At 49.9% G+C, this 14,999-nt stretch overlaps 5 protein-coding genes across 5 annotated transcripts; 3 read left to right on the forward strand and 2 right to left on the reverse strand.

The window, feature by feature from the left end:
- Positions 1-1,303: 1,303 nt before the first annotated feature.
- On the forward strand, positions 1,304-5,025 carry ASPGLDRAFT_64389 (dDENN domain protein; the record flags this gene model as incomplete). The annotated part of the gene is made up of 6 exons (XM_022548769.1): positions 1,304-2,039; positions 2,099-3,009; positions 3,061-3,120; positions 3,177-4,521; positions 4,575-4,835; positions 4,886-5,025. 6 exons carry the CDS (start codon positions 1,304-1,306, stop codon positions 5,023-5,025), a joined length of 3,453 nt encoding a protein of 1,150 aa, XP_022403815.1.
- A 1,178-nt stretch (positions 5,026-6,203) lies between these two features.
- Positions 6,204-7,702, forward strand: ASPGLDRAFT_64390 (DUF1593 domain-containing protein; the record flags this gene model as incomplete). Its single annotated transcript, XM_022548770.1, has 2 exons — positions 6,204-6,530; positions 6,581-7,702. The coding sequence occupies 2 exons, from the start codon at positions 6,204-6,206 to the stop codon at positions 7,700-7,702; spliced, it is 1,449 nt and encodes a 482-aa protein (XP_022403816.1).
- A 359-nt stretch (positions 7,703-8,061) lies between these two features.
- Positions 8,062-9,048, forward strand: ASPGLDRAFT_32851 (DUF3632 domain-containing protein; the record flags this gene model as incomplete). Its single annotated transcript, XM_022544231.1, has 2 exons — positions 8,062-8,230; positions 8,300-9,048. 2 exons carry the CDS (start codon positions 8,062-8,064, stop codon positions 9,046-9,048), a joined length of 918 nt encoding a protein of 305 aa, XP_022403817.1.
- A 70-nt stretch (positions 9,049-9,118) lies between these two features.
- ASPGLDRAFT_23170 (putative pH signal transduction protein PalA) lies at positions 9,119-12,053 on the reverse strand (the record flags this gene model as incomplete). The annotated part of the gene is made up of 7 exons (XM_022543251.1): positions 9,119-9,533; positions 9,581-9,983; positions 10,035-10,609; positions 10,660-11,554; positions 11,607-11,661; positions 11,734-11,971; positions 12,046-12,053. The coding sequence occupies 7 exons, from the start codon at positions 12,051-12,053 to the stop codon at positions 9,119-9,121; spliced, it is 2,589 nt and encodes an 862-aa protein (XP_022403818.1).
- A 412-nt stretch (positions 12,054-12,465) lies between these two features.
- Positions 12,466-13,814, reverse strand: ASPGLDRAFT_120405 (putative mitochondrial carrier protein; the record flags this gene model as incomplete). Its single annotated transcript, XM_022540134.1, has 6 exons — positions 12,466-12,672; positions 12,726-13,063; positions 13,121-13,339; positions 13,405-13,478; positions 13,533-13,567; positions 13,644-13,814. The coding sequence occupies 6 exons, from the start codon at positions 13,812-13,814 to the stop codon at positions 12,466-12,468; spliced, it is 1,044 nt and encodes a 347-aa protein (XP_022403819.1).
- Positions 13,815-14,999: the final 1,185 nt, after the last annotated feature.

The raw sequence follows: 14,999 nt of genomic DNA on the forward strand, positions 1-14,999 counted from the left end.
CTTGAACTGGACGGAGACTAACAGGGATTAATACCGCTCTACAACCATAGCGAGAGCAAGTCAACCCCGACCATCTGATAGTGCGATAGTGTATATAAAAATACTCCGTGTATAGAACAAAGAAAAGAATATCACACGATACTCGGTACTCCGTACGGAGGTACCAGTACTTTACTTGTAGTAGTAGTCAGTAGACTGGCATAGTTTCCGCACGCACGTAGCACCGAGTGCCCCGCGACGAGGACTCGAGCGTTAAATCTAGACTTTGAGGGGGAAGAAGTGGTCTGAGAGCAATCATGATGGACGATACTATCGACGGACTATGCGGGAAGCAGAGTCATTTTTGGCAGGTATTTTGGTGGTAATTAACTCGGTTGAGGATGATTAAGGTACATCCCGTCTGTCAGTGTGTACTCTGTACATACTCCGGAGTACAGTACTAGTAGTACTCTGAGCTGTACAAGTATGCTGCTGTGGGTATTATGCACGACTGAAGACTCCAACCCCGTTCAGGTCCATTTACTAGATTGAGAGGCAGGAACAGCAAGGCATAATCAAACGCGCCATGGGTCGTTTCAGGAGAGACTGTTTGGGGGTTGGTTCTCTATGGTCTTCTCTAGTATTCTATATGACTGCTATAATCAGATAAAGATACGTGGTAAAACAAAGCAGAATAAGTGCATTATCATGCAGCAAACAAACAAAAATTATTCTAAAATTATGATAATAAAATCACGGTAATAAATCCATAAAAAAGGAGGTTTTTTTATTTTTTATTTTATTTTCTGGCCTCGTTTCAAGCTGGTCCTCCTTTTGCTCTTTCACTGTTACTTACTCCTTTTCCTTCTCCAGTCGATCCATCATCCCCTCTTCTTTCCACTCTTTCCTTCTCTTCTCATCTCTTTCCTATTCCTGTTCTGTTCCTGTTTTCTATTCTTCTCTCCTCTTTTTCTCTTCCTTCCTCTTAATAGTTATCTCTCCCCACCCGATTCCTTATACTTATATCATTACCTGTCATTACAACCCCCCAACTCCGTCTCCAACCTCCGCCAGAACCACCGCTGATCGTTAAATCCTCCCCCCTCCCGAATTGACCATTGACCTTTGAATCGGAGACAAACAAACAATCCTGATCCAGACCAACTCGCATGATCTAGAAAAAAGCAAATATTTCGAACAACAAAAGCCAAGATCTGATTTGAGAACCCCTGTACCAAACGAGGAAAAAAAAAAAAAAAAAAAAAAAAAAAAAAAAAAAGGTTGATGACCACTCGCGCGCCCGCGATTCCAATCCGCTCACGAGATGCCATTCTCTTCTACTTCCACTTCCTCCTCGACGTCTGAGGCGTCTGCGACTCCTCTTGCGGATTATTTTTGGATTGCTGGTGTGGATGGGACCGAGATTCTCGATACCTTTCGCCGCTTAGGAGACGAATACAGAGCCAACAGTGCCACTTCCCCCGGCCCCGCCCTCGCTGATACTATCGAGGAGGATGCAGATGCTGAAGAGGCCCATGATCCTCGGCTGGATGGGCTCTCCAGACCTGGTTCTGCCAATGGGAATCGGGACTCCGTTCAGCGCCTGTCGTTTCGTTCAGGGGATTCGGATCCCCATCCCAACGGTTCCAGCAGTAACCGCAGCAGCATGACCATAAAGGACAACGGTGGTAATGGCGGTAACGGTGGTAATGGCGGCAATGGTGATGGTGCAGGGGATAATGATGGTATTGCTACTCCGGCCGCGGTTTCGCCGCGAACCTCGGCTCTGATCTACGATTCGGGTCACTTTGATTTCGACAAGGCGTTGCTCAAATTCGCTTCGGAGAGAGAGTCCTTTCTGTCGGATCTGAGTCTCAGCGCGGGTGCGATCACCCCGAATAACCGGCCTAGGTCCCGTTTACGCACCCAGAAGATCGTCTCGGAAGAGAACTCGTCAGGGGGCGGCAATCTGCTTCGTTCTGGAATTGGCAGCGTGCGCCGGCATATGGCATTTCGCGACATGAACAGTATGAAGAGACAGCCCTCTGTGGCCCGTCAAGGTGAGATTCGCATTCAAAGAGAGGGGAGAGAGGGTATTGATTGACAGGTTCATCTGCAGCATCGATACGAACTTCGCGACGCCTGAGTAACTACAATTCCGTCATTCCAGCCCCGCAACCGCTCGAAATTTCCCCCACCATGCACCCATTGAAACGTCGATTCGAACCCGTCCTGCTTGATAGATACCCCACCAAAGGCATGCCTGATGAGTTGAAGCAACGGTGCAATTTCCCCGACTACGTGCCCATGTTTGCCTTCCCGAATGATATCAACATCGTTTCCTCCGACCAGAGACCACGCTCTACCTGGCATGGCTTTGTCATGACCACCGATACCGGTGCGAGAATCCACGCCATCTGTGTTATTATCTGGATTCCCCTAAACCCGCAGGCGGCTGAAGAACTCGAGAAGCGTTGCGAGGAGTGGCGCAAGGACAACATGACCGACGAAGAGCGGGAACTGGCTGCCAGTCTCGGAGAACGATTGGCCTCTGAGCGTGCGAAGCTGTCCCGGCTGCTTGCGGAACTGCCAACAGTCCCCTCGGGCTCGGAACAGAGAGAGCAATTGGAAGATGATATCAGCGCAGTGGAGGAGAAGATCGGGCTGATGACCGATCTCTTGCGCCCTGTCCGTCATGGAGCTGCTTCCAAAATTGAGGGTCTCACAGATGGCGATACGGGTTTCTGGATCCCCCGCGCATACGGAATTCTGGGCCGCGAAGCTAGCATGACCAGCTTGTGGAAAGAGTGGTTGAAAGCGGTCATTGTTCCCATGACTGAAGGCATCCAGCGTGTGCCTCCCAGTTCGCCGCGCATGGGTATCTGGCAGCCTTTGGAGCGATACGTCATGAACCTCTGCACTGAAGCATTCAGTCCCAATGCTTCGAAGACACAGGTTGAGTTATCGGTCAGGGAATTGCGTCTGTTTGCGCGTAAGGAGGCCAGTAATGAATTGCCCGGTTCGCGTAATGTACGTTCCCCTTTGCCTTCTTCCTGGTGCTGGCCCTCTAACGTTTGCTAGACTGATATCTTTGCTCTATTCCGAGCTCTATCGGTACCTAATATCGTTATTTTGCTTGAGGTGAGTGCAATTTGTCAGGAGTGAGATGGAAAAGCGAAAAAGCTAACACAGGATAGTATGCATTGACGGAATCACGCATCATCTTCTTATCCTCTCATACATCAATGCTCTATCTGGCTACCAAGGCCCTGGTCGATCTCTTGTTCCCTATCCAATGGACCGGTGTCCTCATTCCAATTCTCCCCGCCCGTCTGATCCAAGCCCTCGAAGCACCGTGCCCGTACATCGTGGGTATTGAACGCCGGTATGAAAAGGTGGAATTGCCATCTGACGACTTCGTCCTGGTTGATTTGGACTCCGACATGATTGAGAGTACAATTAGGCCCACTCCGCTGCCGCGACACCAGCGCCGGAAACTGCTGTCGTTGCTCCAATTGGCAGCCCCTCACCACAATCGGTGCGGTGTGCCCACGGGTCCTCCCGCGTACGCCGTCGAAACCTATCCGTTCGATTCCTTCATGTCTGAGAATCCTTTTATCTTCAACCCCAAGGCGCAGTCCACCCAACTGGCCAAGTACGTCAGTCTCAACTCGAGTTCTTTTGGCCAAAACTCGAATCCCCAGAACCCGTACCAGCCACCCATTTTCAATGCGTATCTGCAAGCTCGCAATGAGTCGGTGTCTAGAGGCTACTCATCCAAGGGATCCGATAGACCAGGGACGGGCTCCACTTCGAAGACAGGGTCTCCACCATCCCCAAGGATGGATACCTCGCCAACTTCAGGTCATTTCCCTCCGCCAGGATCTCGCACGGACTCGGGTTTGGCTCTTCAGGCATCCCTGCGGGAAAAGCGATCTGGTCACTTTGATGCGGCGTCCCGGCGGAGCTCCTCATTCGGCATGGACATGAAGACGGGCATTCCCCGACGTCCCAGCGCGCCTTTCTTGGGCCACACGCCTAACCTGTCCGTCACGACTCTGAACACCGATTATAACCCTGGATCGACCTATGCGCCGTCTGTGTATGCCCAGTCAACAGTTGCTGCATCCACAATTGTCCCGACGGCCTCTCCACCACCTATCCATAACTCGGAAGGCACGTGTTGGGTGGAGGGACATTGCTTGCAGGTCCAGCCTTGGGACGACAAGGCCATCTGTGCGATCTGCAATGACCGGGCCGAGGAAGGAATGTACAAATGCAGCGCCTGCAAGACCGTTGTGCACAATCAGTGTGCTCTGCAGATCTGCATTGTGTGCCCGGCCGCGTTCCACCCGGAACAGGTTCGTGCGGCTTTTGTCCGGTGCTTCGCCAGTCTGTTCTACACGTACAAGAAGTTTCTTCAGCCGCCTACTGGTGACAAGAAGAAGTCTGGTTTGTACTACAGCTTCAATATGGAGGCTTTCATGAAGAGTTTGCCGGGTGAACATGCGGAGTACATTGCTGTTTTGTCACAGACTCAAGGTATTTTCCTCTCGGCTATTCTTTGTTTAGGAGGCGTGCTAACAATGGGCCAGGATTCAACGAATTCATCAGCGAGAGAGAGTATTCCAACCCGAAGTCGAAGAACAAAGACCCCCGCATGACGCTCTTCGATGAGATCGTCCTGTCTAAGCGCAACCGTGGTCGCTCTTCGATTTTCTCTGGCCGGAGCACGACAGACTTCCTGTCTGACACTTCGAACCATCTCTGGCGGACCGCTAATGCGGCGTCAGTCGCACCCAGCAGTCGGAATCAGCAGAGTATCTCTGAAGATTTCAGCCGCATGGCAGTCAAAGGTCCGTCCATCTTTATGCCCAGTGTCCATGAACTTTGCTGACCTATATAGCACCGGCGAAACTCGAGACAAGCCTGATGAAAGACCCCCGCATGATTCATGGAGTGCCTCGACCGTCCAAGGCGGCGAACAAGGCCACTCGAAAGCCACTTCCAAAGCTCATGAATGGATTGTCTATTACGCCTCCGTAGAGGAGGTTGCCATCCAGCATGATACGCGAAGTGAATGCGAAGCCTTGAGGAAGCGTGCTCACCTCGTCCCGGTCTTCTTGCGGTCTTCGCTTATCCGTTTCCACTGGCGCGACGAGCATCTACCCACCCATAATGGATCACTGGAAAGAAACAGTACAGATTGGATGTTTGGAGCAAACTCTACGACAGACGAGGGTGAAGAATGAAAACTACAAAAAAAAAAAAAAAAAAAAAAAAAAAAAAAAAAAAAAAAAAAAAAGCATGACATCTCGAGACGATACCGTTGATCGCCCGTGACGAATTTCCTTTCCCATATTCGAGCAAGACACGGCACACGGCACACCCGATTTAATGATAATCATGGCATGATATTGTCGATATCTATTTTTACCGATGTTGAAGAAGTTTCTAAGAACTTCCGGGAGGTACATAAAACTCATACACAGTCATACATATGCTTTTATTTCCGTTCGTCTTTCTGGATTATTGACGATTCGAAGCCCATTTTACTACTACATAATTGGGCACGACTTTTTGGGATAATCTTCTTCGGTTGTGATTTATTCCTCTTTTTTTTTTTTTTTTTTTGGTCTCTACTTCGATTCATCTCCTGTATTTCCTGTCCTCTTTCTTTGTTACATTGTTCTTATTTTTCTTCCTGTAAGTTGGTTGGTTGGTTGTTTGATATGTTCTCGTGTGTTTTCTTAATACCCCCTTTTTATCCCCCAATTCCTCGGCCAGTTTGGATGGTATTGTTATTATTACTATTGGATTGAACAACGAATCAATGCTGGATCATGTTTCTTTAAGAGATTCTTTCCGAATCGTATTCGTTGTATGCTGTCAGACAGCCAATTATACCTACTACTTGACCAGACTAACCTGTTTCTCGCAACAACATTGGGTGGCAGTCTTGGTCAATATGTTCTGCCACGAGACGAGGAGTCATCGTGAAGAAAGTCGGGACGAAGCGCACCGCGTGGTTGCGGGGACTCTGGGGAAATGTATTAAAATCTGGGGAATGACGAACATGCTCGGACAGGTTTTACTCCATAACATATAGGGAAGCGATTGACCGAGTAGAGTATTATAAAAGCAGGTGAAATCCTAGAAAACAAGACTCGGTTGGTATGCACACAGAAAACCCTGCCATCATGCTCCCCTTCACCCTCTTCCCCATGCTCCTCTTACTATCCTTCATACGACCCACATTCAGCACAAACACAACAGAAAAACCACGCATATTCATCCTATCCGACATCCTCAACGAACCCGATGACTCGCAATCACTAGTCCGCTACCTGCTGTACTCGAATGAGTTCCAGACAGAAGGCATAGTAGCCACGACCTCGACATGGCTTCCGAATGAGACACATCCAGAAGCTATTCGCGAGATCATTCGTGCGTGTGGGAGTGTGGTGGATAATCTGAACCAACATGTACCGGAGGATAAGCAGTATTCTTCTGCTGAGGAGTTGCTTGGTGTTGTTTTTTCGGGGCCTACTGTATGCCTATGCTCCCATATCTGGTAATATCCAGACGTTAACATGAACAGGTCTACGGCAAACAAGCCTTACAAAACAATACAACCCCCAGCCCCGGCACAATCCACCTAATCAAGTCCCTCAAATCCTCAACCGCAATTCTCCACCTCCCCATCTGGGCCGGCACAAACACCCTCGCCCAAGCCCTCCAGCACATCACTCGCACCCACTCCCCAACCGAAGCGAAGGCACTCCGCTCCCGTCTCCGCATATACACCATCTCCGACCAAGATGACACAGGGCCCTGGCTGAGAGCGACATACCCGGATTTGTTCTACATTGCTTCAAGACATGCGTGGAAAGCGTATTCCCTTGCGACGTGGACGGGGATGTCGACGACGGGTCTTTCACCGGCGGCTAATGATAGTATTGTGCAGAATGAGTGGTTGGGGGGGTTTATCCAGAAGGGGGAGTTGGGAGGTGTGTATCCTGATATTGAGTATACGATGGAGGGAGATTCACCGAGTCTGTTGTATTTCATCCCGAATGGACTGGGGCATGTTGAGAGACCAGAATGGGGGAGTTGGGGTGGCCGATATACACGCCTTTCAGATGATTCTCATGAGACGCAGTTCGGTGATACCATTGATACGGTGTACTACACCTCTGGGAACAAGACAGAGACCGAGAAGTCAAACCATGCAACTATCTTCCGCTGGCGCAGTGCGTTTCAGATGGACTTTGCGGCGAGGATGCAATGGACGCTTTCTCCGGATTATACGTCCGCGCGCCATCCGCCTGTTATTCGTGTGAATGGGCATGAGGGTTTGGAGCCATTGATCATCCATGCGCGATTGAACCAATCCTTCATCTTCGACGCAAGTGAAACTATCGACACAGACCAGCATGATGATCTACAGTTCGAATGGTACCAATACCAAGAACCCTCCTACCTACCAAACCCCGGCCCACAAAGCGACGAGAAACTAAACATCCAACCACTTTCGGATGGACAATTGGTCAAGCTGAACTCGCAGGGATTCACGGACGCCGTTCGCGCAAAGAAAGTTAGGGTTACACTTCCGGCGATGCAGGATGCAGAGATGGTAGATGGGTATCATTTGATATTGCAGGTTAGCACTGGGGGTGAGGTTCCGTTTACGAGGTATAAGAGGGTTGTTTTGGTGGTTTAGTATAGCCGTACTCCTAGATAGTCTAGTATATATATATTATATCTCTCTGTAGATAGGATACATATCAACCTCCTTTGTACATAGTACACGTTCACAAACGTACACTCATGATTGGTCCATTCCATATCTAGAGCAGTGCAGACTAGGCCAAGAAGGGTTAGCGTAACTGCATAACCACCCATTTATGCACACTATACATCCTAATGCAACACAATGACATCATCCATCACGGCTCTATCCGTATCTCCCCGCCCAGCTCAGCCCCATACAAAGTACAGTACAAATATCCTTATCTACAGGCCAAGTACCTGTGATTCAACATAACTACACCAGACATTGTTCAAGAAATACAGTGCACAATGACCACCCTCGACGAACTCTCCCAACACCGCAACTGGTTCCGCGGGAGCCCAGACTTCCCCTTCACCCCGCTCGTGGAAGCGTACATGGCCGATGAAATCGATCTGCCGACAGCCGTATCCAAAATCGTGCAGCCGGTGAACGAGGCATATTCGTCTGGCGACGTTAGTACGTTCCCTCCTGGTTATGAATTGCTATCTCCCCAGTGTTAGAACTGGAATGCTAATAATGAGATAGGAGAAACCGAAGTCCTCCTCTGGGACCTCTGGTACACCATCCTCTGGACCGCAAAGAAAACCCCCCGCGTCGATCCCGCCGACCAAAAACCCCCAGCGGCAGTCCTAGACCCCTCCACCCCCTCTAAAGGCCACACAAAACTCCTCTCCCTCCTCGAAACTATAAAGACACAACCAGACCCCCCGTTTCCGTCAAACATCGACCAGAAAACCAAAGATAACTGGATCTACGAAGATGGCGAGCTCTGGTCTGTACTTAGTATATTCGGGCCCGCGACGAGGGAGGTACTGAATGATTCGCCCGGTGCGGGGAGCGGGTACAAGGATCTTGAGATTGCAGGGTGGGAGAATCTGAATGCGTTTTTGGCGCATGTGACGAGGCGGGATATTGCCGATATGGGGCGGGTTGGGATCTTTGAGCTGCGGCATGCACTGGAGCAGAGGCATAAGGATGATACTAAAGGGGATGTTCCTGTGAAGGAGGCGCGGAAGGTGCGGGCGTTTGTCGCGGCGGCGGGGGTGTGGGTGATTATTATGGGGGAGGAGTTGTGGGCGAGGAAGGGGGAGAAGAAGAGTGAGAAGGAGGGGGCTGAGTCTGGGGTACGGGCGAAGGGGGATGTTATCACAAAGGAACGGTGGAAGTTGTGGATTGAGAAATTCGAGTTTTTGAGTTGTAGGGAGGATTTGGATATTGATACCCGGGAGTTGGCGGCGCAGGGGGCTGCTATTTTGATGCGTGTGCATACTTAATTGCTTTGTTTGTTGATAGCTTGATAGCAATGGATTACTGTATATAACTTATGCAATATATACTGGCTTGCTAAGAAAATCGTATCCCCTGGTTAGGATTCCACTGCCCCGGCTGACCTTGTCCCCTTCCTGTTGGCGATCCTCCGAATCGTATCCCCATCTCAGGAGACCATATCCCCGGCGTGGGAACGGGCACCGGTGCGCGTGTCGGTTGTGGTGCTTGCAATGGTTCTCCGGTAGCTGATGGTCGTGGTTGGGGTTGCACTGGTTGCACTTGCACCGGTTGCGGCTGAGGCTGCGGCGGCGATGGCGCTGGAGCTTGCGGTTGCACCACTGGTTTTGGCTGTGGTTGAGGTTGTGTTTTGGGCTGGACGGGAGGCTGAGACTGGGGCTGGCTATACGCGGACGGATGGCTTGCTGGCTGCTGGCGGAAATGCGGTTGAGAGATGTTAAGCGATGCCATTGCCGCGACGCTCGAGATTTCACTATCCAGTCAGTATACATCAATAAATGTCCAAGGGGAAGAACATACGCCTCAATCTGACTAGCCTCCATTCTCCTCTGCTGCACAAAAGACTTGCAATCATCCCGGAACCTCCCAACATGCTTCGCAAGGTCGTTATAAAACTTCCTCCCAACTTCAATGTTGGAGAGAATCTCCTTGTACTTCAGATACCCGTTCTCGAGTTCCTGCAGCGCCTTTTCCCGCGCCTTGGACGAGGCATCACCGTGCTGGGCATTCGTAAATGCGCGGTTGGCCTCGCGAACCTGAGCGGCGACCTGATCCTGGTCGTGCTGTTCTTGTTCGACCATTTGCTTGTCTGAGTCGTAGAGGTGGAGTTTTTCTTCGAAGAGGTCCTCGAATTGGCTTGCTTGGATTGTTTGCATGGGGAATTCGCGCTCCAGACGGGCTGTTTCTCTGACAAGGGAATGGCCTGAAGATTATAAGCATGAGAATTCCATTAGTATCTCAGGCGTGCACTTACTGATATCATCCGAGCGAGCTTTATCTTTCAGCGTCAGGACCCGTCGCTTCCGTCGGTTCTCCAACCGACTAAGCTCACTCAAGCGCCCCCGTAGTCGAATGGTTTCCTGTTCCAACTCCGGCGGAATCGCCGCCCTCCTACTACTAGGCACATAGTGTTCGAGATCACGGTTGGTGCCCGTCAGCACTCGGAAGATCGCCTCAGAATCCTTAATCTTCCTCTCAACAAGGTTGTCGCTGTTCTGCGCAGATGCAAAGTATCCGTTGATATCATTGGAAGTCGAGTAGATTTTTGGCGCTGCCTTTTGAGACGGTTCTCTCGACCACCGGTCTGTTCCGTATTTCATGCGTGAACTCTCGTCTTCGGCCTTTTCTGCTTGCAGAAGTTCGACGGCCTCCTGGAATACTGCTTTGTCGTTGGTTTTGACCTTGGAGGTATCCTCGAGAGACTTTCGTAGCTCGTTCAATCCGCCTTGCTGGCGCATTTCTTCGGCGTGCGAGACCAACGTGGGTGGAAGGCCAAGTGGCTTCTCCAGCGCTTGGAGTGAGCCAGGCAGGTTCAAGGATGATAGCAGACTGTGCTCGTCAGTAAACGTCCTATGCGGTTTTAACAGGGAGGGACATACTCCCTGATCTTGTCCGTCATTGATTCCAGCTCCACGATGACGGTATCATTGATCAACCGATCACGACGATCAGAGTAGATACTGGCTGCGATGTGAACAGCATACGGGACCAGCTTCGAAAACAGTGGTTGACCAAGAGGCCCATTGTCTCCAAGCATAGCAATAGCATCCGTCACCTGCGACGGCGCCTTCGCTGCCACCATACTGGCTCGATCAATGGCCCTGAGCTCCGACTTTGGTGGCACCGGGTTGAGGTAGATCACGTCGTTATCCTTTTCTGCGCGTTTCAGATCCTCCGTCACTCGGTTCTTCAACCCATTTAGATCACCCAGCACAACGCGATTAATCCATCGCGACTCCTTCAACGCCTCATTCACACATGTCAAACTGTCACGAAGACGAGCAACCTCTTCACCGTACTTGCGTTTCTCGAGACAGTCTAGCGACTGCCGGTACTGCGCAGCCGCAGCGAAGTGGTGATGCTTAGCCGTCGTATGGTGAATCCACTCCGGACTGATCGCATTTGACTTCACGGCAAAGTCCCCAGTATCCGCATAGAAATCCGACACTTTAGCCGCAAGCCGTGCAATCGACGCATCTTTCAACCCATCCTTGACAGCCTTCTGCCAGAAACATTCCTGCGCCTGCGCCAACAGCAGTTGTTCCAAACTCTGGATTGTCATATCGTCCATATCTTCTGGCGGTGAGGTGCGAAGGTCGGATAGAATATCGGTTCGCAGGTTTGTTAGGACACCGGCTGACTGACAGAAGTAGTTGCAGGCTTGTTTGAGTCCTTCGGAGGTGGTGCGGTTCACGTTGAATGCTAGTTGCGAGTACAGGGCCGCTAGGTTGAATAGGATATTCGCGAGCTCGAAGCGGAGGTTATTCTGCGAAGCTTGATAATTCCGTCAGTCTGTTTCTTCCCGTGTACTCCAGTGGGGACATACTCGGCCTAGATGCGTTCAACCCAAACGCAGGATACCACGGGAATTCCACCCCAACCTATAAATCACAATCAATATTCGCCCTCTTCATCGCAAGATTCATAGCTTCCATGGTTGTATGAACACTCACGTCTATCGGAAACTTCCCACTCAGCCATTTCAACTGCGCCGCATACGTGACCAACCGACTGATCCCGCTGACATGCGGTTCCTGGACATTGATAGCCTCAGTTCGTAGACGGTCGATGATCAGCAGATCCTCTGCAAACATATCCGGACGCTGGTCATATTTGGAGGAGATATATTGGGTGATTGCATCCGATAGAGAGACGCCGTGGGAGCGCCGAAACGGGAGTTGGAGAATGTTGCTGTGCGATGGGCATTGGTTAGCGGGACAGGATTAAGAAACCGGTATCTCGTAAGAGGAGAAGTATAGACATACGCTGCCATTATAAAAGCCAGGCAAAAGGCGAGCCAGGAGAAGAACCAAAGTCCGCGTTGGGAGTCTTAATTTTCTGGTTTGTTGACAGCGAAGGAAAAGCCAAACCCCACCGGGCAACGGATGACGTCCTGATGCCTGATGGATCGGGCACCAACTGCTCCTGATCTATGAAACCATACACTAATTTAGACCTATGTTGTATATCCTGAAGCAGTGGCTCATGCTATTGCACATATATGTACGTGGGATCATAATCAATCATCAGACAGAAAAAAGCAAACAAACATAAATACCTGATGACAATATTCCCCCGAATCCAGATTTGCAAACAAAAAAAAAAATAAAAAATAAATAAAAAATAAAAAAATAATAATAATAATAATAATAATAATACAAAATCACCATTTATGCAATGACGCGCTATACCTCTAGCTGGTTGATACGCGCCTTGATATATTCGAAGAGACTCAACAAGATCATGTTGTTAATGCCTGTCCGGAACAGGATGATAGATATGCCTTTGTACATGCTCGATTTGGAGACGGCTGCCGAGGCCTCTCCGACTTGCTTGGTCTTTCCAAGCAGAACGCTCTGCGCACGTGTTTTGCGGGTATCGAGGGGATAGGTCTAAAGACGCGTGGTAAGCAAATTGTATGTCCAAGCAGACATGTAGTACTTACACAGAACCAGGGCACGGTACTGCAAACGGCCCCCGCAACCATAGTACCGCCAAACGGAGAAGTGTCAGGGCCTAGTTTTTTAACCGTGATTTGTTTGACAGTCTCGTAGACTCCAAAGTATAGGGCGGACCCAACGCTATCACGCAGAGCATGCAGATGGAACCCGGTGTAAAGGCCACGGAACCCATAGCGCTGGATGATTTGTTTGACCGCTTCAATGGTATTGAGCCGCGGCCTATTACGCAAATCAGGGTCTCTGACCGCATCAGGGGCCGCCATAGAGCGGTTAGATACCAAAACGGAGGTTTGAACCACATTCTTGGTGAGTTCAAATGGACCTTATACAAAGTGGGTCAGACTTCGATCAAATTAAAAATCATTTCAAGAAGACTTACAGGCCAGAGGGGAGGTAATAGCACCGGCGCAGAATCCAGAAAGGGTGAACGTTAAGATACTCGACGCGGTAGGGCCACTACCCGGCTTATTGTAGTGTGACAAGGGATTTTCGCCTGTAATTCTTTCAAAGAAGCCGGAAATACTATGCTTTGCGTTGGAGTACGTGGAGAAGTTAATCACACGAACCACCGTGACACTTGCCAAAGGTGGCAGAGCTCCTAAAATAAAGGCCACGAGTTAAATCTGAGCTCGAATGGAAGATTGGGGATTAACGTCAACTAACCAGCAACATAGCCACGCGGGCCCTCTGTCCGCCATAAATAGCGAATACATTGGAAGATATTCGGAAAATTATGTCTTGTACAAGTCAGTGGTTGTCTGCAATATTCTGAGGCCATTGACATCGCTCACGTTTGCATACGTGTCTTGACGTTCTCCAGAGGAGTCTGCAAAGAGACAGTATTAGTACAGATGACTCGTAGACAGCCTTCTCGTTCAATGCCCGATGCGCCGGCCACCTACCACAGCAAGAGTCGCGCAGATGGTCGAAGTCCCCGAGGCCACCTGCGTCTTATACCGCTTGAGAAGTTTGTTGCGAGTCGATTCATCCATTGTCCAGACAGGATTTATAGTAGAGGAATTGGAGAGTGAAGAGGCGAAAGGTGCATGTTCAGATGGTCTGTCAATAGTCATTCCCGGAAGTAGCCCATTGAGGGCAGACCAAGACTAGTTTGTATCTCCTCTTCTTCGTCTCTTTTGAGACTATTGACTGCCTGTGCAGTGTTCGATGTCGGGGCCACTGTGGCCTGGTGAAAGCAGGCTGGGGAACCCTATGGAACGCAAAGCGGTCTCTCAACTTGCGAGCAGACCGTTCGGCGTCCCACAATTGTCCATTAACGTGGGCTTGAACACCGTTTTTGTAGCCTGCAGCTTCTCGACAGACGAGGAATGTCGTTTTGATCGTGGTAATGTGTATAATTGAGACGACAAGAGGTTGAGAGCGGGTGAACACACAGCCGATGCAATTGCCGACTAAGGTGTAGCGAATTTCCCGTGTCTATATTCCGAGTTGGTTGAAATCCAACAGCAGGACGTCCAGAGGGTCTTGGAGGGGAACGAGAGACGTGTGATTCAGTGAACACCCTATAAGAATACCGACGCCACCGGCCATCAGTTAGCTAGCCATACATTTTTTGACGTTTCTTCATTTGTCCTCTATTTTTTTTTTTTTTTTTTTTTTTTTTCCGTATGACCGCGCCAAGGACGAGCAACAAGCAGACCACATACCTCTAGACTGACCCAGAATCTGCTCCCTAAAGGTGAAGAGCAATACCAATTGCCAGTGAAAATCACAGCAAGACACAATAGCGCCGAACACCGCGGGATGGCTGTTCAACCGAAAATGTTCCTCCAGTGATTCTTCGAGAGAAAAGCATGTGGGCCAAGGCGGTGGGGTGGCCCAGAATACCCCTCTAAATCGGGTTAGGGGCACAGCGGAGTGACGTCTTCGTGAGTCGAGCTAGACTTCTATATACAAGGGTAAGAAGATAAGAAGAAAATTGTTCGCGGACTATAGAGATGACTGTCTATTGCGTTGTTTGAACACTATGATCCGCGTCTGTTCTCCAAAGGCTAAAAGCGAGCAACTGTCCAGGACCTATGGGTGAGGAGGATCTATGGAGTATGGAACTGAATTGAACAGGATCCACGGTGATTGCTTGTTGCGTGTAATGTGTGGTGATCCTGGGTTTGTCGGGAAGCATTTGATGCTGTCCCAAGTCTGCTTCTATCCGTTCCTATGGCTCTGTCTTACCCGGGTAAGCACTCTCATGGGCTGGGAGGCTGCTGGAACAGACGCCTGAATCTGAGATAGGCATG

Source organism: Aspergillus glaucus (genome assembly GCF_001890805.1).
Source record: "Aspergillus glaucus CBS 516.65 unplaced genomic scaffold ASPGLscaffold_4, whole genome shotgun sequence".
Taxonomy (NCBI): domain Eukaryota; kingdom Fungi; phylum Ascomycota; class Eurotiomycetes; order Eurotiales; family Aspergillaceae; genus Aspergillus; species Aspergillus glaucus.